This window comes from Trichosurus vulpecula, chromosome 1 (genome assembly GCF_011100635.1).
Source record: "Trichosurus vulpecula isolate mTriVul1 chromosome 1, mTriVul1.pri, whole genome shotgun sequence".
Classification (NCBI taxonomy): domain Eukaryota; kingdom Metazoa; phylum Chordata; class Mammalia; order Diprotodontia; family Phalangeridae; genus Trichosurus; species Trichosurus vulpecula.
The window spans coordinates 389,505,516-389,523,407 of record NC_050573.1 but is presented as its reverse complement, the minus strand read 5'-3'; the positions used below and the strand labels follow the sequence as shown (position 1 = coordinate 389,523,407).

The following is a 17,892-nucleotide window of genomic DNA, read 5'->3' as shown; positions in this document are numbered from 1 at the left end:
GGTCCTGATCCTGTCACTGGTCCTTTCTAACTGTGGGACCATGGGTCGGTCTGTCTCTCTCTCTCTCTCCCTCTCTCTCTCTCTCTCTCTCTCTCTGTAAAATGAGGATAACTTATAGCATCTACCCACATGGAATTATTATGATAATCACAAGAGATGATACATTCAAAGAGCTTTGTAAAGCTTAAAGCACTGTATCAATCACAGCTATTATTATTAATTGGGGAGAGTATTTTTTTAGCAGCCACATCACACTGTTGACTCATTGAGCTAGTAGTCCTATCCATACTGTCTTTCTTTCATGAGCAAACAGATCAGGGACTTTGTGGAGAGGATAAAGTAGGATCCCCTACCTAATATAGTTGGGTGCTCAGAGCAACTGATGGATAATATGTGGATGGTTGGGATGTTGTGGAAAAACTGTCTCTGCTGCTGTGGGTAGAGCCAGGAGAAGACATTTGTAAAGTTTTAAGGCTAATTTTCAAAATCATGTCCACTGTATACTACTCTCTGCTGAAGGATGTGAGTTTTAACTGTAATGCATGTGACTTAATTTGTCACTGAGGATCATATGGACAAATCTCTCAAGACTTGCAACCACTTGCAGTTGCAACAGATTTAGGTTCATAATCTTATTGTAAGGTCTCAGGTTCATATTAACTCTACTGTTGGAAGTGGTTATGAAACATGAATGGTTCCCAATTATGCCCCCAGTTAGAGTGACCACAATGGGCTGGTAGGTTCTACCTCTGCACTAGAAAAGGTCACTCTTGCCTGTGGATATCCCAGAGTAATTCTTCACCCCTGGGCTGTTCACAAAGGAAAGCGAGGAATGCCAAAGACAAGGTCAACCACAGGTATTTATGAGAAATAAGATTAGATCAGTCATGTGCCATCTTTAGCAATAAAAGGACATGTTTAGAAATGGATGCCAGTAGCACTGAACTAAAGTAGGGCAAGAGAGGGGATAAGAATTGCCAGTTTCTCCATACATTCCTGGATGTTTCTGGTTTTGTTTATTTTTTGTTTTGATTTTTTGTGGGGGGTTTTTTCATTCAAAGTTTGAATACCTACCATAAAAAAGTACAATCTTGTATTATGCTGCTTGTACCTTTACCTTTCACCTCTCGGGTCTTCCTTTGGAAGTTGCCACCACAGTGGTGCTTCATCCTGGACAAAACCACACTATCTCCTCTGTCTGCCTCTGTGTCTCTGCCTATCATCTCTGTCTCTTTCACTCTCCCCCCTCCACCCTACTAAGCCTTTCTCCCTTTCCTCCACTTCCCTCTCTCCACTCTCTCTTTCCCTTTTCGTTTCTTTCCCTCCCTCCTTCCCTCTCCCTCTCTGTCTCCCTCCCTGTCTTCTATTAGCTTCTCCTTTTCCAAAACTGAGAAGAAATACAACTCTCTGGGTCTTTAGCAGTCAAACCAAGCCTTGCCAGAAGGACTTTTATCCTATCAATGAAATATGAGCCGCAGTGTGAAGTAGTGGCCTAGTAGAATTGGCCTTGAAATTAGGAAGATCTAGACAAGTCTTGCCTCTGACACATACTACCTGTATAACCCTGGACAAATCACATAATATGAGCAAAAGGGCATTGAGGAAATCCTTTATCTGAAACTTGCTATACTTATGAAATCATAGGTCTGATTTTTAAAAAAAATCAGTGTTTTGTGTATTTGAGGCCCACTATCCATGTTCCAGTCTAGGTTGGCAGAATTCTAGCCTATTCCATGAACCTAGAAGGTCTCAGCTCTCACAAATGCCTGGTACCTAAGAAGCACATTGCTTCTCAGAGTTAACCCTTTTTCATACACTTCCCCCCCCCAACTAACCCTTTCTGTTATAGTTTATTTAAAAACTATACAAATTATATGTGACTCAGAAAGGTATTTCAATAAGATTTATATAAAATGTTTGCAAAACATAATTACTAAAGGTTTTTTGAAGGGGTTACTGTTCTCTCCCCTATTATGTTGCTCATACCTTCTTTAAAAAAAAACCTTACAGCTGGGTATTATGGAAAGAGCACTGTCTCTGGAATCAGAGGATGGGATAAAATCCTACCTTTGTCATTGACTTTTTGTGTCACGTTTGAAAAACAACTCACATGGCCCTAATTTTCCTCATTGGGAAAATGAAGGGATTGGACTAGTTGGCTTCTGAAGACCCTCCCAATTGTTAAGTGTTGGGGAAAAGAAGCACTTAATAACATGAATGTGAATTTTATTAAACTTGTTAATAATGATGCCTGACATTTATATGAAGCTTTCAGGTTTGCATAGACTTTACATACATTATTTAATCATTACTCACTCATTGAAGTAGGTATTATTGTTATCTGCCTTTCACAGATAGGGAAACTGAGGCAGGATGAGGTTAAGTGACTTACTTGCTCAGGGGTACACAGCTAAGAAGTGTCTGATGTGATGATTTTCGAACACAAGTGTCCCTGTCTCTTAAGTCCAACAACTCTATCGAGTTCTCTGTGCCACATATTCCCAGAAGGGAAGAGACAATGCATCATCATTTCATAGCACATTCAAAATCTGTTTCCTAAGGTATAAGGCTGGAATCTGGGCATCTGCCTTTGCCACTAAGTAGCCACATGACTTTAAGAGAAATCACTTCATCTTTCTGGCCTTTAGTGTCTCTGACTGTAAAATAAGGAATTTGGACTAGATGATCTCTGAGGTCTCCATCAACTTTAGCTTTCTGTCATTCTATAAAATGTTTACTAAGACAGGCATGGCTTAACTTCAGTTTAGGGTAGATACCTTTTGAAATGGGTAAACTGCAACTTACAGATGGAACATAGATCATCTGAGCCTGTGCTATTGAAAACAGGACCTTTTGAAAATATTTGGAAAGTCCCATGTTTTCTCTGATTTTATCATCACGGTGAAAAATAGTCAGATCTGAATTTGGCAAAAACCTTCGAAAAATCAAAAATTAGATTGTACATAAAACTTGAGTAACCTCCTCAAGCAGTAGGAATTTTGTCATTTATGGAGTAGATGAATATTGATTTGGATTTTAGTCTTTATTATTATTATTATTGTTTAGGCTTATTCTAGCAAAGGGAATTCATAAAAATTGATAATAGGTAACTCCTATTTTAAATGACTTCCATTAGCCGTGGGCTTCCCCATTCCTCCCAGAGGAAGTAGCGGTAAATAACCTTAAGAAAATAAAAGGAAGCAACTATTTTAAACGTTGTCAAATGATGTTTTAATTAAAATATTATGTGTATGCATGTTTTATGTACAACTTAGGGAACTTACATCAAAGTAAACTATATTATCTAAAAGCCTTAATCCTTTTAAAATATTTTAGGTAGCATTTACTTTTTACACACTGTTAAAGGATAAGATTTATTTAATAGTCTGGATGAGAATTAGCCAGCTTTCAGAAAATATGATAGTGCCTCATCCTTATGATGAATTCATACCTAATAACAAGTGTACCTCATACTTTTTTGTCAGTGAATAAAGATCACTGATACTACAGTTTCATAACATTACAATTATATTCAGATTTTTTAATACCAAAACAATTTCATTTTCAATTCTATTTTTTATTCAGAAAGCTGTGTTTAATTTCAGCTTTTAAAACTAGCATCAAGCACTCCCCTAAAAACAACTATTCCTAAAAAGAATCTTTTATTGGTTGCTTACAAGGAAGTCTCAAATAAATGACTGTTGATTTTGCTTGACAGGACTTTGAGTAGGGTTCTGATTGGTTTTTTTTTTTTAGGAATTATTTGTTTGGAGGGGCATAGGGGATCCCCTGGTTTTAGATTTTATTCTTTGGTTCTCATAACTGTTCAAAAAGATTTTCCTTTTTCTTTGGCACAGTGGAATTAGCAAATTGGGTCTTTAACAAATGGCTGTTTATGCATAATGTCATACAATCTAAAAACCTAATTCACATCCCACAAAATATAAAACTTAATTCTTTTTACTTTTGAAAATATCTGTTCTAAAAACTATATTTTTATGACATTCCTGACACCTCCCAATTTTTAAGGCCACCGTGATGCTTCCATGCCACTTATTTGATGTATGTCAGTCGGCCGGCATCTCTGTGTGTGCGCATTCTCCTACATCTGTCTATGGGGACATCATTCTGACATCCTAAACCTCATATTAATGCGTGGTTTGTGGCTCATGATATTCCGAGTTAAATGTATACATTTTTATGGTGTTGATTAGATGAGTACTGAAAAAAGAACAGAAGCTTCTTGGTAATACTGCAGTAAGCATTTTATTGGTGGATTCCTTTTTCCTTTCACTGTGACCTGTGAATGTCAGAATAGGCTCACTGCCAATTTTGTGATCTGCTGCTCGCTTCAAAATGGAGGCAGGAAGGTATCCATTTTCATCAAGAAGATGACAGTGTTTCAGTCCTCCAGACCATCTGGAGAGAGGAACTTTTTAAGCAAAAGAAAATGGGAACTTTTTAAAAATTATATTTAGCAAGAAAGAAAAGGAAGAGGAAAAAACATTTAAAGTTAAACTATACCTTATGAGTTCATGATTGTCTAGTATACTGTCCTGTTTAGCTGAAACATAAACAAGAAAATACACAGGCTATTTTTACAAAGAACTAGTTCCCAAAGCCTCTGGAGTATTAGTAAACGAATGTAAGTAAATTAGTTTTTTGGCACACTTGTTAAGTTTATTGCACATACAAATATAATAAGTACAAGAAAAAAGAGATTTCCCCCTGATGCACGCATTGTGTGTTGGTGGTCTTATGTAGATCCAGACTTTTAATGGCCCTTTTCATGCATCTCTGCAAAGAGCTCGCACCATGAGAATTTAATATCCCAAGATAGGTTTATGATTTTCAGTGGTCTTGATAGTGTTGTTCCCTAGATTTCTCTTCCCTGCCCCCTTCTTCTTTTTAAGAACAAGGAGTTTACTTGAAGGGTGGAGTAAATGCAGAGCTTAGTCCGTAGCTTTTATTTTTTGCCTTCAACATTCATGTGAACTCTCTGCTTTTAAGCAATAATGATAACAATAATAAAAACAACAATAAAACGTATTATATTAAACACTTTGATGGTTTACGTTTTCTAACGTCCCAAGACCACGCTGTGGATGTTACATAGAATATCTATAGTTACATAATTAGCAAAAAGCTTCGTTGATATTCTTGGCTTAGACTGGGAAGTATCATACCTGGTTTTTGTTTTTTAAAGCCTTAAATGTGTATTTTTTTCTTTTTCACATAAATACAAAGCCTTTCTTTTTCTCTGTTTTTGTCTTTGTATTGTTTTATTTTATGAGCCAGTTTAGAACTAAACAAGTTCAAAAACTGGAAAATAATATGGCAGAAACTAGGCATAGACCAACATCTCAATCCATATATCAAGATAAAGTCAAAATGGGTACATGATTTAGATATAAAAGTTGATACCATAAGCAAATTAGGAGAGCAGAGAATAGTTTACCTGTCAGATCTGTGGGGAAGGGAAGAACTTATGACCACACAAGAAATAGAGAACATTATCAAATGCAAAATGGATCATTTTGATTCCATTTAATTAAAAAGGTTTGCACAAACAAAACCAATGCAACCAAGATATTAGAAGAAAAGCCGAAAGATGGGAAACAATTTTTACAGCCCATATTTCTGATAATGCCTCAATCCTCAAAAATATAGAGAATTGACTCAAATTTGTAAGAGTACAAGTCATTCCCCAATTGATAAATGCTCAGAGGATATAAACAGGCAGTTTTCAGGTGAAGAAATCAATGTTATCTATAGTCTGAAAAAAAATGCTCTAAATCACTATTGACTAGAGAAATGCAAATCAAAACAACCCTGAGGTACTCAGACTGGCTAATATAACAGAAAAGGAAAATGATAAATGTTGGAGAAGATGTGGGAAAAAATTGTAACATTACTGTATTGTTGGTGGAGTTGTGAACTGATCCAGCCATTACAGAGAACAATTTGGAACTATACCCAACAGGCTATAAACTGTGCATACCTTTTGATCCAGCAATACCACTACTAAGCCTGTATCCCAAAGAGTTCATAAAAAAGGAAAAGATCCCACATGTACAAAAATATTTATAATAGCTCTTTTGTGTTGGCACAGACTTGGAAATTGAGGGAATACCTATCAATTGGGCAATGGTTAAATAGGTTGTAGTATATGAATGTAATGGCATACTATTGTGCTATAAGAAATGATGAGCAGATGGATTTCAGAAAAACCTGGAAATACGTACATGCACTGATGCTGAGTGAAGTGAGCAGAACCAGCAGAACATTGTACACAGTAAAAGCAACATTGTGAGACAGTAGACTTAGCTCTTCTCAGCAATGCGAGAATCTAAGACGATTCCAAAAGACTCGTGATGGAAAATGCCACCTGCATCCAGACAAAGAAATGTGGAGTCTAAATGCAGATCAAAGCATACTATTTTCACTTTTTTTGTTGTTTTTTATTTTCTTTCTCATGGTTTTTCCCCTTTTGTTCTGATTCTTCTTTCACAACATGAGTGTGGAAATATCTTGAACATGATTGTACATGTATAACCTATATCAGATTGCTTGCTGTCTTAGGGATGGAGGGGGACCAGTAGGGAAGGAAGGAGAAAAATTTGGAATTTAAAATCTTAAAAAAAATGAATGTTGAAAACTATCTTTACATAATTGGAAAAATACAATACTATTAAGTAGGGGAAAATGGAGCATTTCATTTCCACTTCTTGTTTCTTACACAATAACATACCCTGTAGTACTTGAGTCATCACAGGAAGCAAACTAAATTAGTTCTTTTTCTCTAGGTTTATGCCCCGTCAGCGAGCACTGCCGACTACAATAGGGACTCACCAGGTTATCCATCTTCAAAACCAGCAGCCAGCACTTTTCCTAGCTCCTTCTTCATGCAAGGTAAGAAACTACTTTTCCAGGAAAAACCACTTAGCAATTCATGTTAAAGGTCTGAGAGAACTCTTACTGGATTTTCACTGAGTTCATTTGTCACAAAAACGGACAAACCAGGCTCTTTACTAAGAATTGTGACAGCAGTAACAAGTATCGACCCTTTCTTATGGTTTTGCACATCAGTTTGGGGGTTAACCAGAAGTATTGCATACTAGGTTCAGAACTTGTTTTAGACTATACGAATCTTCTTAGTCAGCCTTGTCTCCTTGTCGTGCATAACCCTTTTTTCTTGGTTTTGTCTGACCTTGTTTTGGCAAGGCTTCATGGGGTTTTCTATCGCATTTTCCCTTCTATTGGCAAAAGTATTTTGCAGTGTAGAAAGAAGAGCCAGATTGTAGGAAAGAGAGCTGCCATGGTGTCATCCTTCAAGCTGTAAAGAAGGCAGCAGTGAAAGGATCCCTTTGATAATGTGGTATCACTTTGCCCAGATAAGAGCAGACAGATTCAGTTAGGATTAGTAGTTACTATCATTTTTAAATTATTCCCACTCCATTTGAAGTTTTGGTCTTTTCAATCCAGTGACAAATTTGATATTATTTTGGTATTCCAGGGATCCATGATTTTGTCATAGTGAGCACTCCCTCGTCTAAGGGAAAGTCACAGTCCTCTGCTATCTTCATGAGTCACTGTGACAAAAAACAAACAAAAACAAAACAAAAAAACTCATCCTTTGGTGGCCAGTATTTGGCGATAGGTCTTTAAACAGATTTAGGCTGTTCCTTCAATGACATGTACATAAGCTGTTGCTGGACCATATTTGAAGCCTTTCCAACTTTCCAGTACTTGTTGGACCACTAGCATAGCTTCCAGGAGCCTGGCTTCACGTCCATTGCACTCCCAGTGAAGAAATTGTCAGGATACCCAGTACAAATTAGTCTAGTTGGTCCCTATTGATTCATGTTGACATTTAAAGTGGGGTACTAAAGAATACCCCATACTTTTATCTAAAGACAAGCAGAGTACCTGCCTTTTAATAGCAGCTTTTTGCTACTTGTGTCTTGTCCTAGTGGCAAAGTTGAATTGTCTCAGTTGGTGTCTTCATCTCTTCAGAGTCAGGTAGTACTCTGCTACACAAAATGGCCATCATTCCACTGAGGCCTCCTTTTCCTTTTTCAAGTAACAGAAAGAAATTATGCTACTCATGGTTGGGAAAACTGTTCCCAGAGATGGATTTATACATTAACTAGACTCGTATGTACCCAAGCTACTGACAAAAAGGTTTTCTCCATTCTACTTTCAGTGGAGTGACCTGCTTGCATCATCCAAGCCAAAGGAGGAAGATTAGGTAGACTAATACTAATAATAGCTTCCTAATTATATGGAGATGAGGCAAAATATGGGAGCAAATATTGTATCTTTACAGAACTAAAAATGACATATAGATTTGATTCTAAAAGTTAACATTTATCATTTCATTTACACAATTTATTTGCCCAGAATATAGAAATATTTTCCTATTTTTTTAAAAACAACATTATGGCAAGATCACAAGACTATAAAAAATATTAACTTGCTGTGAAAAGCAATACATATGTAAAATATGTATTTTTGTGAGCCTGCATTGAACAGAATTTTCAAAGATAACAAACCCTAAATAGATTTTAATTGCTACATAGTGCATCTCATTTCCAAATGTATACAGAAGCTCTTGCTCTTTAATGTAGTCTTACAAAGTCATTTGTCATACTCATCAACCATTCATTAAAAGAATTTAGCCTTGGACTTTTTAAATTAAGATAGGGATATCTACACTTCTCTTATCTAAGGACCTCTTCCACATTAAGTGAAGTATGGGCTGTGGTAATCATACTTTTCCTTAATACCATGATGACAGATAAAGAGGAGTTGGGCTCCCATTTTGTGCAAAAATATATTAGCTCCCATAAGCCTATAGTGAATTACTGAGTGCTGAACCTTAGGTGCTGCTGAATTGAGTCCCTAGTAAGAATAAAGATCTTCTGTAAATTAGGTTGAAGCATGTTGTAGTTGCATTACCATGTCCCCTAATTTTAATCTTCACTTTTATTCTTCCAACTAAATTTCTTAAAATTTCAAAGCCATGAATGAAGTTTTATCTGCACGGTACTTATTTAAAAAACACGCACACACATGGATTATTCTTCCAAACTGCTTGAAAACATTCCAGTTTTCAAAATTTCAACATCTAGAATTAGTACTTCAGTGAAAAGCCCTTGATGGGATGTATAGTGCCCCATTCAGCTTGCCTTGTAGAAGAATTAGAAGTACTGCCAACGATTAAAGCCTATTTGGAAAAATTCTCTGCAGGTTTACTGTGGAAGTAGTCCAGTTGTTAAAGAATCAATGCCAGCAGCATATTCAATAGTAACATAAGTTTGCCTCTCCAGTCCCACTTCTTTCTTCTGCCGCCCACCCCAAGTGTAAAAAAGACCACAGAAACCAATACCAGAAACCATAGACCATAGTAGCAAGGGAGATTTTTATATCTAAATTATAGTATAATTTCACTAATTTGTCTGAAATGCAAAAGTCCTAGGAATAAGTTTTTAATTTTGAATTAATAACCAGATCACATTTTGACCTGACAAAAATACTAATGAAATTTTCAACCTTTTTGCCACCCCATAGTTTTTAAAAACCCTTACCTCTTAAAATATTAAAAAAGAATGTCTTCTCTTTAAGATATCTATGCCTTAAGTTGCCTCTGCTGAAAACCTATATCTTAACAAAAACCTCAGAACCCACTGAGAAGCATATGTACCTTAGGGATTTTTACCCTTTCATATTGTACCACATAGCAATTCCAAGATTTTTTCCATATACTTTGTATATTATAGATCTGAAATCCAACCTCTTAAGTCAAATAACCATTTGTTTACTTTTAAAATTTGTAAAATTGCCAACTGTGTAATGTATCAAGCATTTTCAGCTAAAAATATTCATTCCAAAATATAGCAGCAGTTATCATAGAAAAAAAGGGTGAGGAAGTTGCCAAGAAACTTTTATTTAACATCAGATATCCTGCTAACTTGACATAATTCAATATGAAATTGTGTTCCATTTCTCTCTCTTCAACTTGGTTTTTAACTGAGGACCTGTCATTTATTGTTCACTGTTTTTAGCTGCTAAGTAATTGAACACCATTTTCTATGCCATGTCTTCCAGTATTATCAACCAACCGGCATAAGGATAAATGAAGTGCATTGGGACAGTTATTTTTAAGTTTATGAGACAAACACTATTCTTGAAACCAGTTTCAAGGCCTTCAGGGAAGCCACTGTTGTCTTTGTCCTTTGCAGATGGCCATCACAGCAGTGACCCTTGGAGCTCCTCCAGTGGGATGAATCAGCCTGGCTACGGAGGAATGTTGGGCAATTCTTCTCATATTCCACAGTCTAGCAGCTACTGCAGCTTACATCCACATGAACGTTTGGTAAGGCTGCTTTTTGTTGTAATGGAGATAAGAAAGCCAGTTGACTGATTATCTTCCCCTCTCATTTTACAAACATAGGCATAAGGGTCTAGGGGGTTATCTTCATCACTGAGATCTTTAAGAAAGGATATCCAAGCATCAGCCCTAGACGCTTTAGACTGGAAACTACCCTGGAAGAAGTCATTTCTTCAGATCTTTGCTCAATCTAAGAAACTGATTTTTCCTAGTCATCTTTTTTTCTTATCACTTTATTCCCTTTTCCCTGAATGTGTATATCCCTTTCCCTTTTATAATCTCAATTATTTTTGTTCCATGTTTTCTTGATGTGTCTTGAATCACTAGTATCATTATTAAGGGGGTGGGGGTCCCATTGGTGATGAAGTCATAGTGAGCACAAGTTAGACATGTGGATTTAATATGTTATCGTATATGGTCAAAAGTGATAGACTTTTTTTCCTCTCCACCACACTGACTATGACCTTATATTATATATACTTATATCTTTGTCACCATTAGACTATAATCTGAACTGGCTTCTTTCCATCTGCAAGAGCCCAGAATTTTTAATGATAATTCAGTCTCTGTTAGAGGCAAATCTGCTACTAGATACTGAAGCTGGATTTGGTATTCATGGAAAAGTAGTCACAATACGAATTCTCCTGTTAATAAAGCATAATTTTAAAAGTTTACTTAAACTCTCAAGCTCAAAAATCTGTGAATCTGTGCTCTTACTGAATGTGGCCATTCCCCCAGTGATGCAGGTCACAACCCAGCCATGCCTACCAGCCCATGCTGTCTCATCCATGTCCTCCCATAAATTACAGAACTTCACAATTTAAGCATTGAAAAGGACCTCAGCATCAATATAATATAAACCAGTATATGGAAGGGAGCCCCATTATAACATGCCCAACAAGTGGTTGTCCAGTCTCTGCTTGAATACCTCCAAGAAGGAGGAACCCACCACCTCTTAAAGCAGACTGTTCCACTTTTTGACAGCTCTAATTGTTACAAAGTTTTTCTTCACGTCAAATTTGTCTTTTTGTAGCTTGAACTCGATACTCCTGGTTCTGCCCTCTTGGTCAGAAATCTAATTGCCCCCGACCCCAAGTCTTATCTTCTCCAAGCAAAACATGTACCTTTTCTTCAACTAATCCTTATATGACAATGACACAAGACTCTTTGCCAATCTTGCCCTTCCTACACAATCTAGAATGTATCAATGTCTCTCTTAAGTCCCGTTACTCACAACTGAAGCTCATACTACATATGATGTCTGATGAAGGCCGAGGACAATACTATCACCTCCCTGTTCTTGCAGGCTCTGCCCCTCTTAATTCAGCCCAAGATTACATTAGCTTTTTTGGCTTCCGCATCTCACTTCAGACTCATTGAAACTTGCTGTCCGCTAAAACCCTCATATCTTTTTTCAGAATACCTATTACCTATCCATACTTCCTCTTCCATATACTTGCGAAATTGATTTTTTTTAATACCTTAGCATTAAGATTTTTTATTTAAAATTCACAGAGAGGGCCACCCAACTTACTGCAGGCCTTCCTCACATTTTCCTGATGTTGCAGGTTTGTAAGTAGAGTGTGTGGACTATCCACCAATTGTCCCGTGTGCTCACTATGTGTCTGGAAGGTCTGTAGTTCTATGAATACATTTTTAAATGCATATAGTTCCACCAAGACTTTGCCAACTCTTCATCAGTGATATTTTTTCTAATGTCTTCCTCTTCCTTCTGTGCTCCCCTTTTCTCCTTACACTGCTTGAATTTTTTTCAATTTTTCCACAGAAACTAATACTTGGTTCTTTTCTTTGATTCCTCCCTTCTATTCCTCTAAGCTATTACACATATAGCCAAAGGCATGTTATCTGCATTTTGCTACCAAGAAAGTCCAGTAAATTAATATTTTCTGAGATTCTTAAATCCCTCAATACAAATTATTTTAATAACTGAGAGTTTACTAGAGAAGCAGGGATCTCAGTAACTAAGAACAAGTTTCTAGTAATAAGATTTATCCTTTTTAGTACTAATTTTGATCTCATCAAATTACATGTGTAAAATCGTTATACTATCACATTTTGATAGGAACTTCTGACTTAAATACCTTTGCAGTAAACAGCAACTGTTTTATTTTCTAACCTCTCCCCGGGACGCCTCACCTCACCTAGAACAGGGAGCTAGAGAAGTACTACAGGGACACTATATGGACTGGATCTATGTGAATTAACTTTTAATTAACTGGAGTTTCTTAACAGCTTTACTCTTTTTCTTTTTCTCTGGAAATGCTGATTAACAAAAGCTTTTATTGTCTTTGTAACTGAAACTTACTATTCCTTATGCCAACCTGTCTGGTTGGAATTTAGTCCTTTTTAAACATTTTTATTCAGTTCTTTTATTCTTTCTTCTTCCTCTTTTTTCATTTCTGTTTCTCTCAGACTCTAGGACACAGAAAGTTAGAGTAAATTAGTTTGATGTTTCCCCAAATAACCAGGTCATGTTGTCGCTGCTGCTTACAAAGGACTGTGTTAGTTTGAAAATGCTTCCAGTTGCAGATGAAAAGTATGAGTTCAAATTGAAGCCGCTAGTCTTTTGATAAGAGATGTTGCTGAGCCAAAATAATTTTACCACTTAGAAGGATAACCTTAGACAAACCCATACCCACTATTAGTATATAGTGGCATATATAGTCATACATAGTCAGCCCACAATATGGAGTATCATTTCTGGGCTCCACAAATTAACAAATTTCAGTAATTATAGTATAAAAATGTAAAGAAGCAAGAACTATTTCTCTGCATTCTGATGTAGTTTTCTCCACTAACTTGAATAACATCAAATTATTACATCCAGTAATCAATGTAATTTCTGTGATTTAACCATCCATAATCTCTCATTGAATATACTTTTAAGAATCTGTGAAACTGATTGACAGTAATTTGAGTATGCAGTGGGAAATCAATGTCCTTTCATTTGGAAATGATGGTAGTTCCCTACATTTATTTAGCTTGTAGCCTCTGGCCAAGCCTACAATGCAAAAAGTGAAGCTTTTGCTATGGTTTTCTGGGAAAATCAGGCCAAAGGAGAAGATTTTGCCTGTGTCATTTTGGTAATTGTGCCTAAATGTTAGGTCTTCATTTCCAAAGGTCAAGTTCTTGAAGAGTATAATCGCTACCTTAAAAAAAAAAAGTCCTGTGATCTCATTGATAAACTACTGGTGAGGGAACTTGCTTTACCAGTGTAGACTTGTACCTGTTTTGCAGTTGGTTGCCTGGGGCACTCAAGAATTAAATTAAAGCCATTATCTGATGGAAGCAAGTTTTGAGCCCAGCTCTTTCTGACTATGTGGCCAGCTCTCTAACACTATTCTGTGTTGCCTCTCAGTTACCAAATATAATATACTACGTATATAAAAACATTCTTAACAACATAAACAAGCCAACTTTTGACACTTAGGCAACAACTTTAAGATCTCGTTTTCTTCCCCCCTCACCCCCCACCCCCGCAACCCCATTGATACTGGTTGAAATACTCCTTTTACAATTCCAACTTCTAGAAGATACAAACCAAGAGAATTCCAGAGCTAATTGCTACTATAATTCAGAAATACAAAAAATAATTCAGAACTTATGTCAAATTCATTTTTCTCCTTGACCAATAGTTGCTAAACTTTAGAATGGGTTTACTGTGAAAGATTGTTGAGCCTACTATCCTGCAGGTTTTTAAAAATAGGAGAGATGCACATCTGTTTGTGATAATTTAGTCATGATCCTCAGAAAATAGGATGGAAAAGTTGACCAGTCAAGGTCCATTCCAGTCCAGTGAGCCTAGAATCGTACCCTAAAGTGAGCTCCATATGACTTTCTCTCATTCTCTCATTTTAACTAAAACTCTAAACCCAATACTTGTCTTCTTTCAGTCTGGGTGCAGACTTCTATTATAGTATCTGTCCTTGTGTTTTCTGATAATGACCAAAAATATTCCCACTAAAACCATTCATCTGTCTGTGTCATTGAGAGATGGATAGTCCCACCACACATGACAAAAAACATCAGTTGATGGCAGGTTTCAGCGGATTGCTGTTGCTTCACTTTTGCCTTTTCTCCTTTAGACCAGTGCAAAGAAGACATACAACTTTTCTAGTAGGCAGGTCATGTAGGAGCCCCTCAGTCAGCCATTATACCCAAAATGGGGGCAGTCAGTTCTCAAAAAATGCCCCAGTTTCTTAATATCCCATTTACCTATATCTGTATGTTTAAAGTATTTCAATTCTACTATTATCTATACATAATTCTTGACAGTTGTTTCATTTAAATCAAGAGTTCTTAATCTGGGGTCTCTGCATTTGTTTGTTTGTTTTTTTAATTTTGATATAATTAGTTTCCTTTATAACCCTATGTATTTAATTTTATGCATTTGGAAACATTTTGAGATAGGCTTTATCAGACTGGCAAAGGAGAACCTAACACACAAAAAAGTTAAGAACCCCTGCCTTAAGTACATTATTTAAGAGAGAGACAAGTCTTTTGTTAGTTTGTCTCAGAATAATTTTACCAATAATCTAAAAATGCTTTATATCTAATATAGTATCTATAATAATATCGAATATAATATATAATAATATAATATATAATCTAAATGCTTTATATGTACTGCATTATTTCCCACATAGGAAACTCTAGAGAGTAAATGTTCTTTCAGTACTTTAAACTTCATGTTAGTTCTTACTGTATTTTACCATAATCAGAATGTCACACATTTTCTGTTTGAATGGATCTATAAAAAGTCTCAGTGAATTTCACATCATTGTATCTCTGTTTTATCCTACATTAAATCTAATTCTTTGAATATCTTTGCATGCTTTCTGCCCATGTTTGCCACTTACATTTTCTATCCTGGTCTTTGAAGTACCATACATAATCCACCAATATTGTTGTTTTATGTTGTTCCTCTCCATCTTTCTCCTTTTTCAATCTCAAGTCCTGTCTATACACCATCAACATCTATATTCCCGCCTCAAAGAGCCTGTGAGTTTAATTTTCTATGAGCCATATATCCATTCTATCTAAATGTGGCTCAGTATGCTGCAGCTCCGTTTCTGTTTTGAAGAAAAAAAATGATCCCTTAGGAGATTCATTTTACGTCCTTGTAAAATTAAACATACACACACACACACACACACACACACACACACACACACACACACACAATAGTTGCCAATAAAGAAATCACATGCCCTACATGTGTTTAAAAAAACTTGAAAGAAAATTATATTAAAACAAATTGTTTAACAGAATTTCGTCAAAGCAAGAAACATTTCATTATTATGTTATTTTCCCTATTTTTTTCATTGCTTATTTCCACCTCAGTGTCACATGACTCAGAACACCTATCCCCCTGTATATTTGATGACTGGAACATCTGTAATGAAGGGCTTAATAAATGCTTGTTAACTGACTGACTGAGGTCTCTATTGCTTTTTATTTTATCTAACCAAAATCTTAATTAGCTAGAATGTTTGGAACTATTACTCTTCTTATTTATTTGTTTGTTACCTACAGGTTTTACCATCACCTCTTCTTTTTTTTTTTTACTTTTTTTTTGGAGGGGAAGGCAGGGCAGTTGGGGTTAGGTGACTTGCCCAAGGTCACAGAGCTAGTAAGTATGTCAAGTGTTTGAGGCTGTATTTGAACTCAGGTTCTCCTGACTCCAGGCCAGGTGCTCTACTCACTGTGCCACCTAGCTGCCCCAACCATCACCTCTTCTTAAAAGTGTCAGAATCTAATTTTCCTGCCTTACCATACAGAGCAGAATGAACATGATTGAATCTTTTTGCAGGTATTGTAGTGACACAGAGATATCACTCTGAATATCAGTCCTCATGATAGAGGACTCTGCATATGGCATGTGTAGTATTTTAGTTTAAATGCATGTGGACTCCAGGACATAATCCAACAATCGTTTGATGTTTTGGTTGTTTAATGAATTCCCTGATGCCATATTGTTTCCTTGTGATTTATTTTTTAAAAGGAAAATACCATTTTAAAAGAAGATATAATTCCCGTGACTTGAAAGTTTCATTTCTTTGGGTTTTTATTAAATTAGTTTTACCAGGGCTGATATAGCTTATAAATACAATCAGCATTTTAACATTCATCTATCTCTAGTTTAACATACAGACCTCTTCTCTTGCCTCAACAAAGGACTTTATGGATATGCTTCATCACTTATTATCAACTTCTTGAGAAGGCTCCTTAACTCCTTTAGTTTCCATTTGATAGGCGGTCTATAAATATTTAAGTAATTTTTTTAAGTGTGGGATTCTTTTCCAAAGACGTTTTCTGCTTATCATCCCATTATCCTTTCTTACTCCAAACCATACATCATGTTATGTGTATCTCATTAAAAAGCAGCATAAATTTCAGAAGAGTTCTTATTATGATGGTGAGTAAAATTGGGTATGATAAGTGGTTCAGGTGTCTCAACAGAGATGCATTTGGTTACATGTTAATCTGAGGTCATTCTGCTTATGCAAAGAAAATTTTGTCAAAGGTCACTTTGATAGTGATAAAGTTAACATTGAATATATCAGGCATTTATTTATTAAATGCTACCTGGCAATGAATGAACTAGTTGGGTTTTTTTCAGGGGGTGGGGGTGGAGAGGTTATTGTTTTTATTTTTTTGGTTTTTGTAGGGAAACAGGATGGAAAAATTGTTTTGCTTTCTCAAACCTGTCCTAAGTGAAGAGAAAGATTGAAAAAAGTATAAGACATGTTCCGTGCCATTCACGGGAGCTTACATATTATTTGGGGAGATGAAATTACACAAGAAACAACTTAAAAAGAGTCATGAAAGGCAGTACATAATTACGTGCTAAGTGATGTTTTGCGAAGTATAAGTACCATAGGAATTTAAGGAAGGAAGAGCTCTCTGAAGGATGGGAAAGTTGGAGAAAATGTACAGTAGGAAGGGAGGAACTGGATTAGTCTTTCAGTAATTAATATATTAAAACAATAAAGGCTAATGAAGAACAAATGAGTGGAATTTAAGCATCTACTTCCCATGCAGTTTAATGTTACAGTACTAAACCTTGCAGCTAAAAAAGTGTCCCCAATAATTATATAATAAAATAGTTTTATCATTATATTACGTGTGCAATCAAAAAAAGCATGTTTTAGATAGCCAGCCCTCTTTGTTCCATGCATGTCATATGAAAGGCATACATATTATGTTAAGAAAATTATATTGTTTTACAAAACCATATGTTTTTCTTTGAAAAAATACAGTTCAACATATCTTTGTGACTAAAGTACATTGTCATCTCATAGACATATTTTCAATTCCAAGAAGATACACAGGTAGTAAGATTAATTACCAACATTCATCAGTTATTACATGCCTTGGGGAAAAATGACTTAAATAGAATATTGTCACAACAACTTCACTTGAAAAGATAGATCAGCAAACAAATTATTTCTTAAAGATAGTCTTCTTATTTCAAA

The 17,892-nt window shown here is 35.9% G+C and overlaps 1 protein-coding gene across 6 annotated transcripts in view; it reads left to right on the top strand.

Annotated features, from left to right (window-relative positions):
• TCF4 (transcription factor 4) overlaps window positions 1-17,892 on the top strand; it is a 435,705-nt gene that overhangs the window by 365,455 nt on the left and 52,358 nt on the right. For all 6 annotated transcript variants that reach the window (XM_036757133.1, XM_036757108.1, XM_036757126.1 and 3 more), the window contains 2 exons: window positions 6,807-6,912; window positions 10,245-10,378. In XM_036757133.1, coding sequence (XP_036613028.1) covers window positions 6,807-6,912; window positions 10,245-10,378 — 240 coding nt within the window. The remainder of the gene's footprint in view (window positions 1-6,806; window positions 6,913-10,244; window positions 10,379-17,892) is intronic.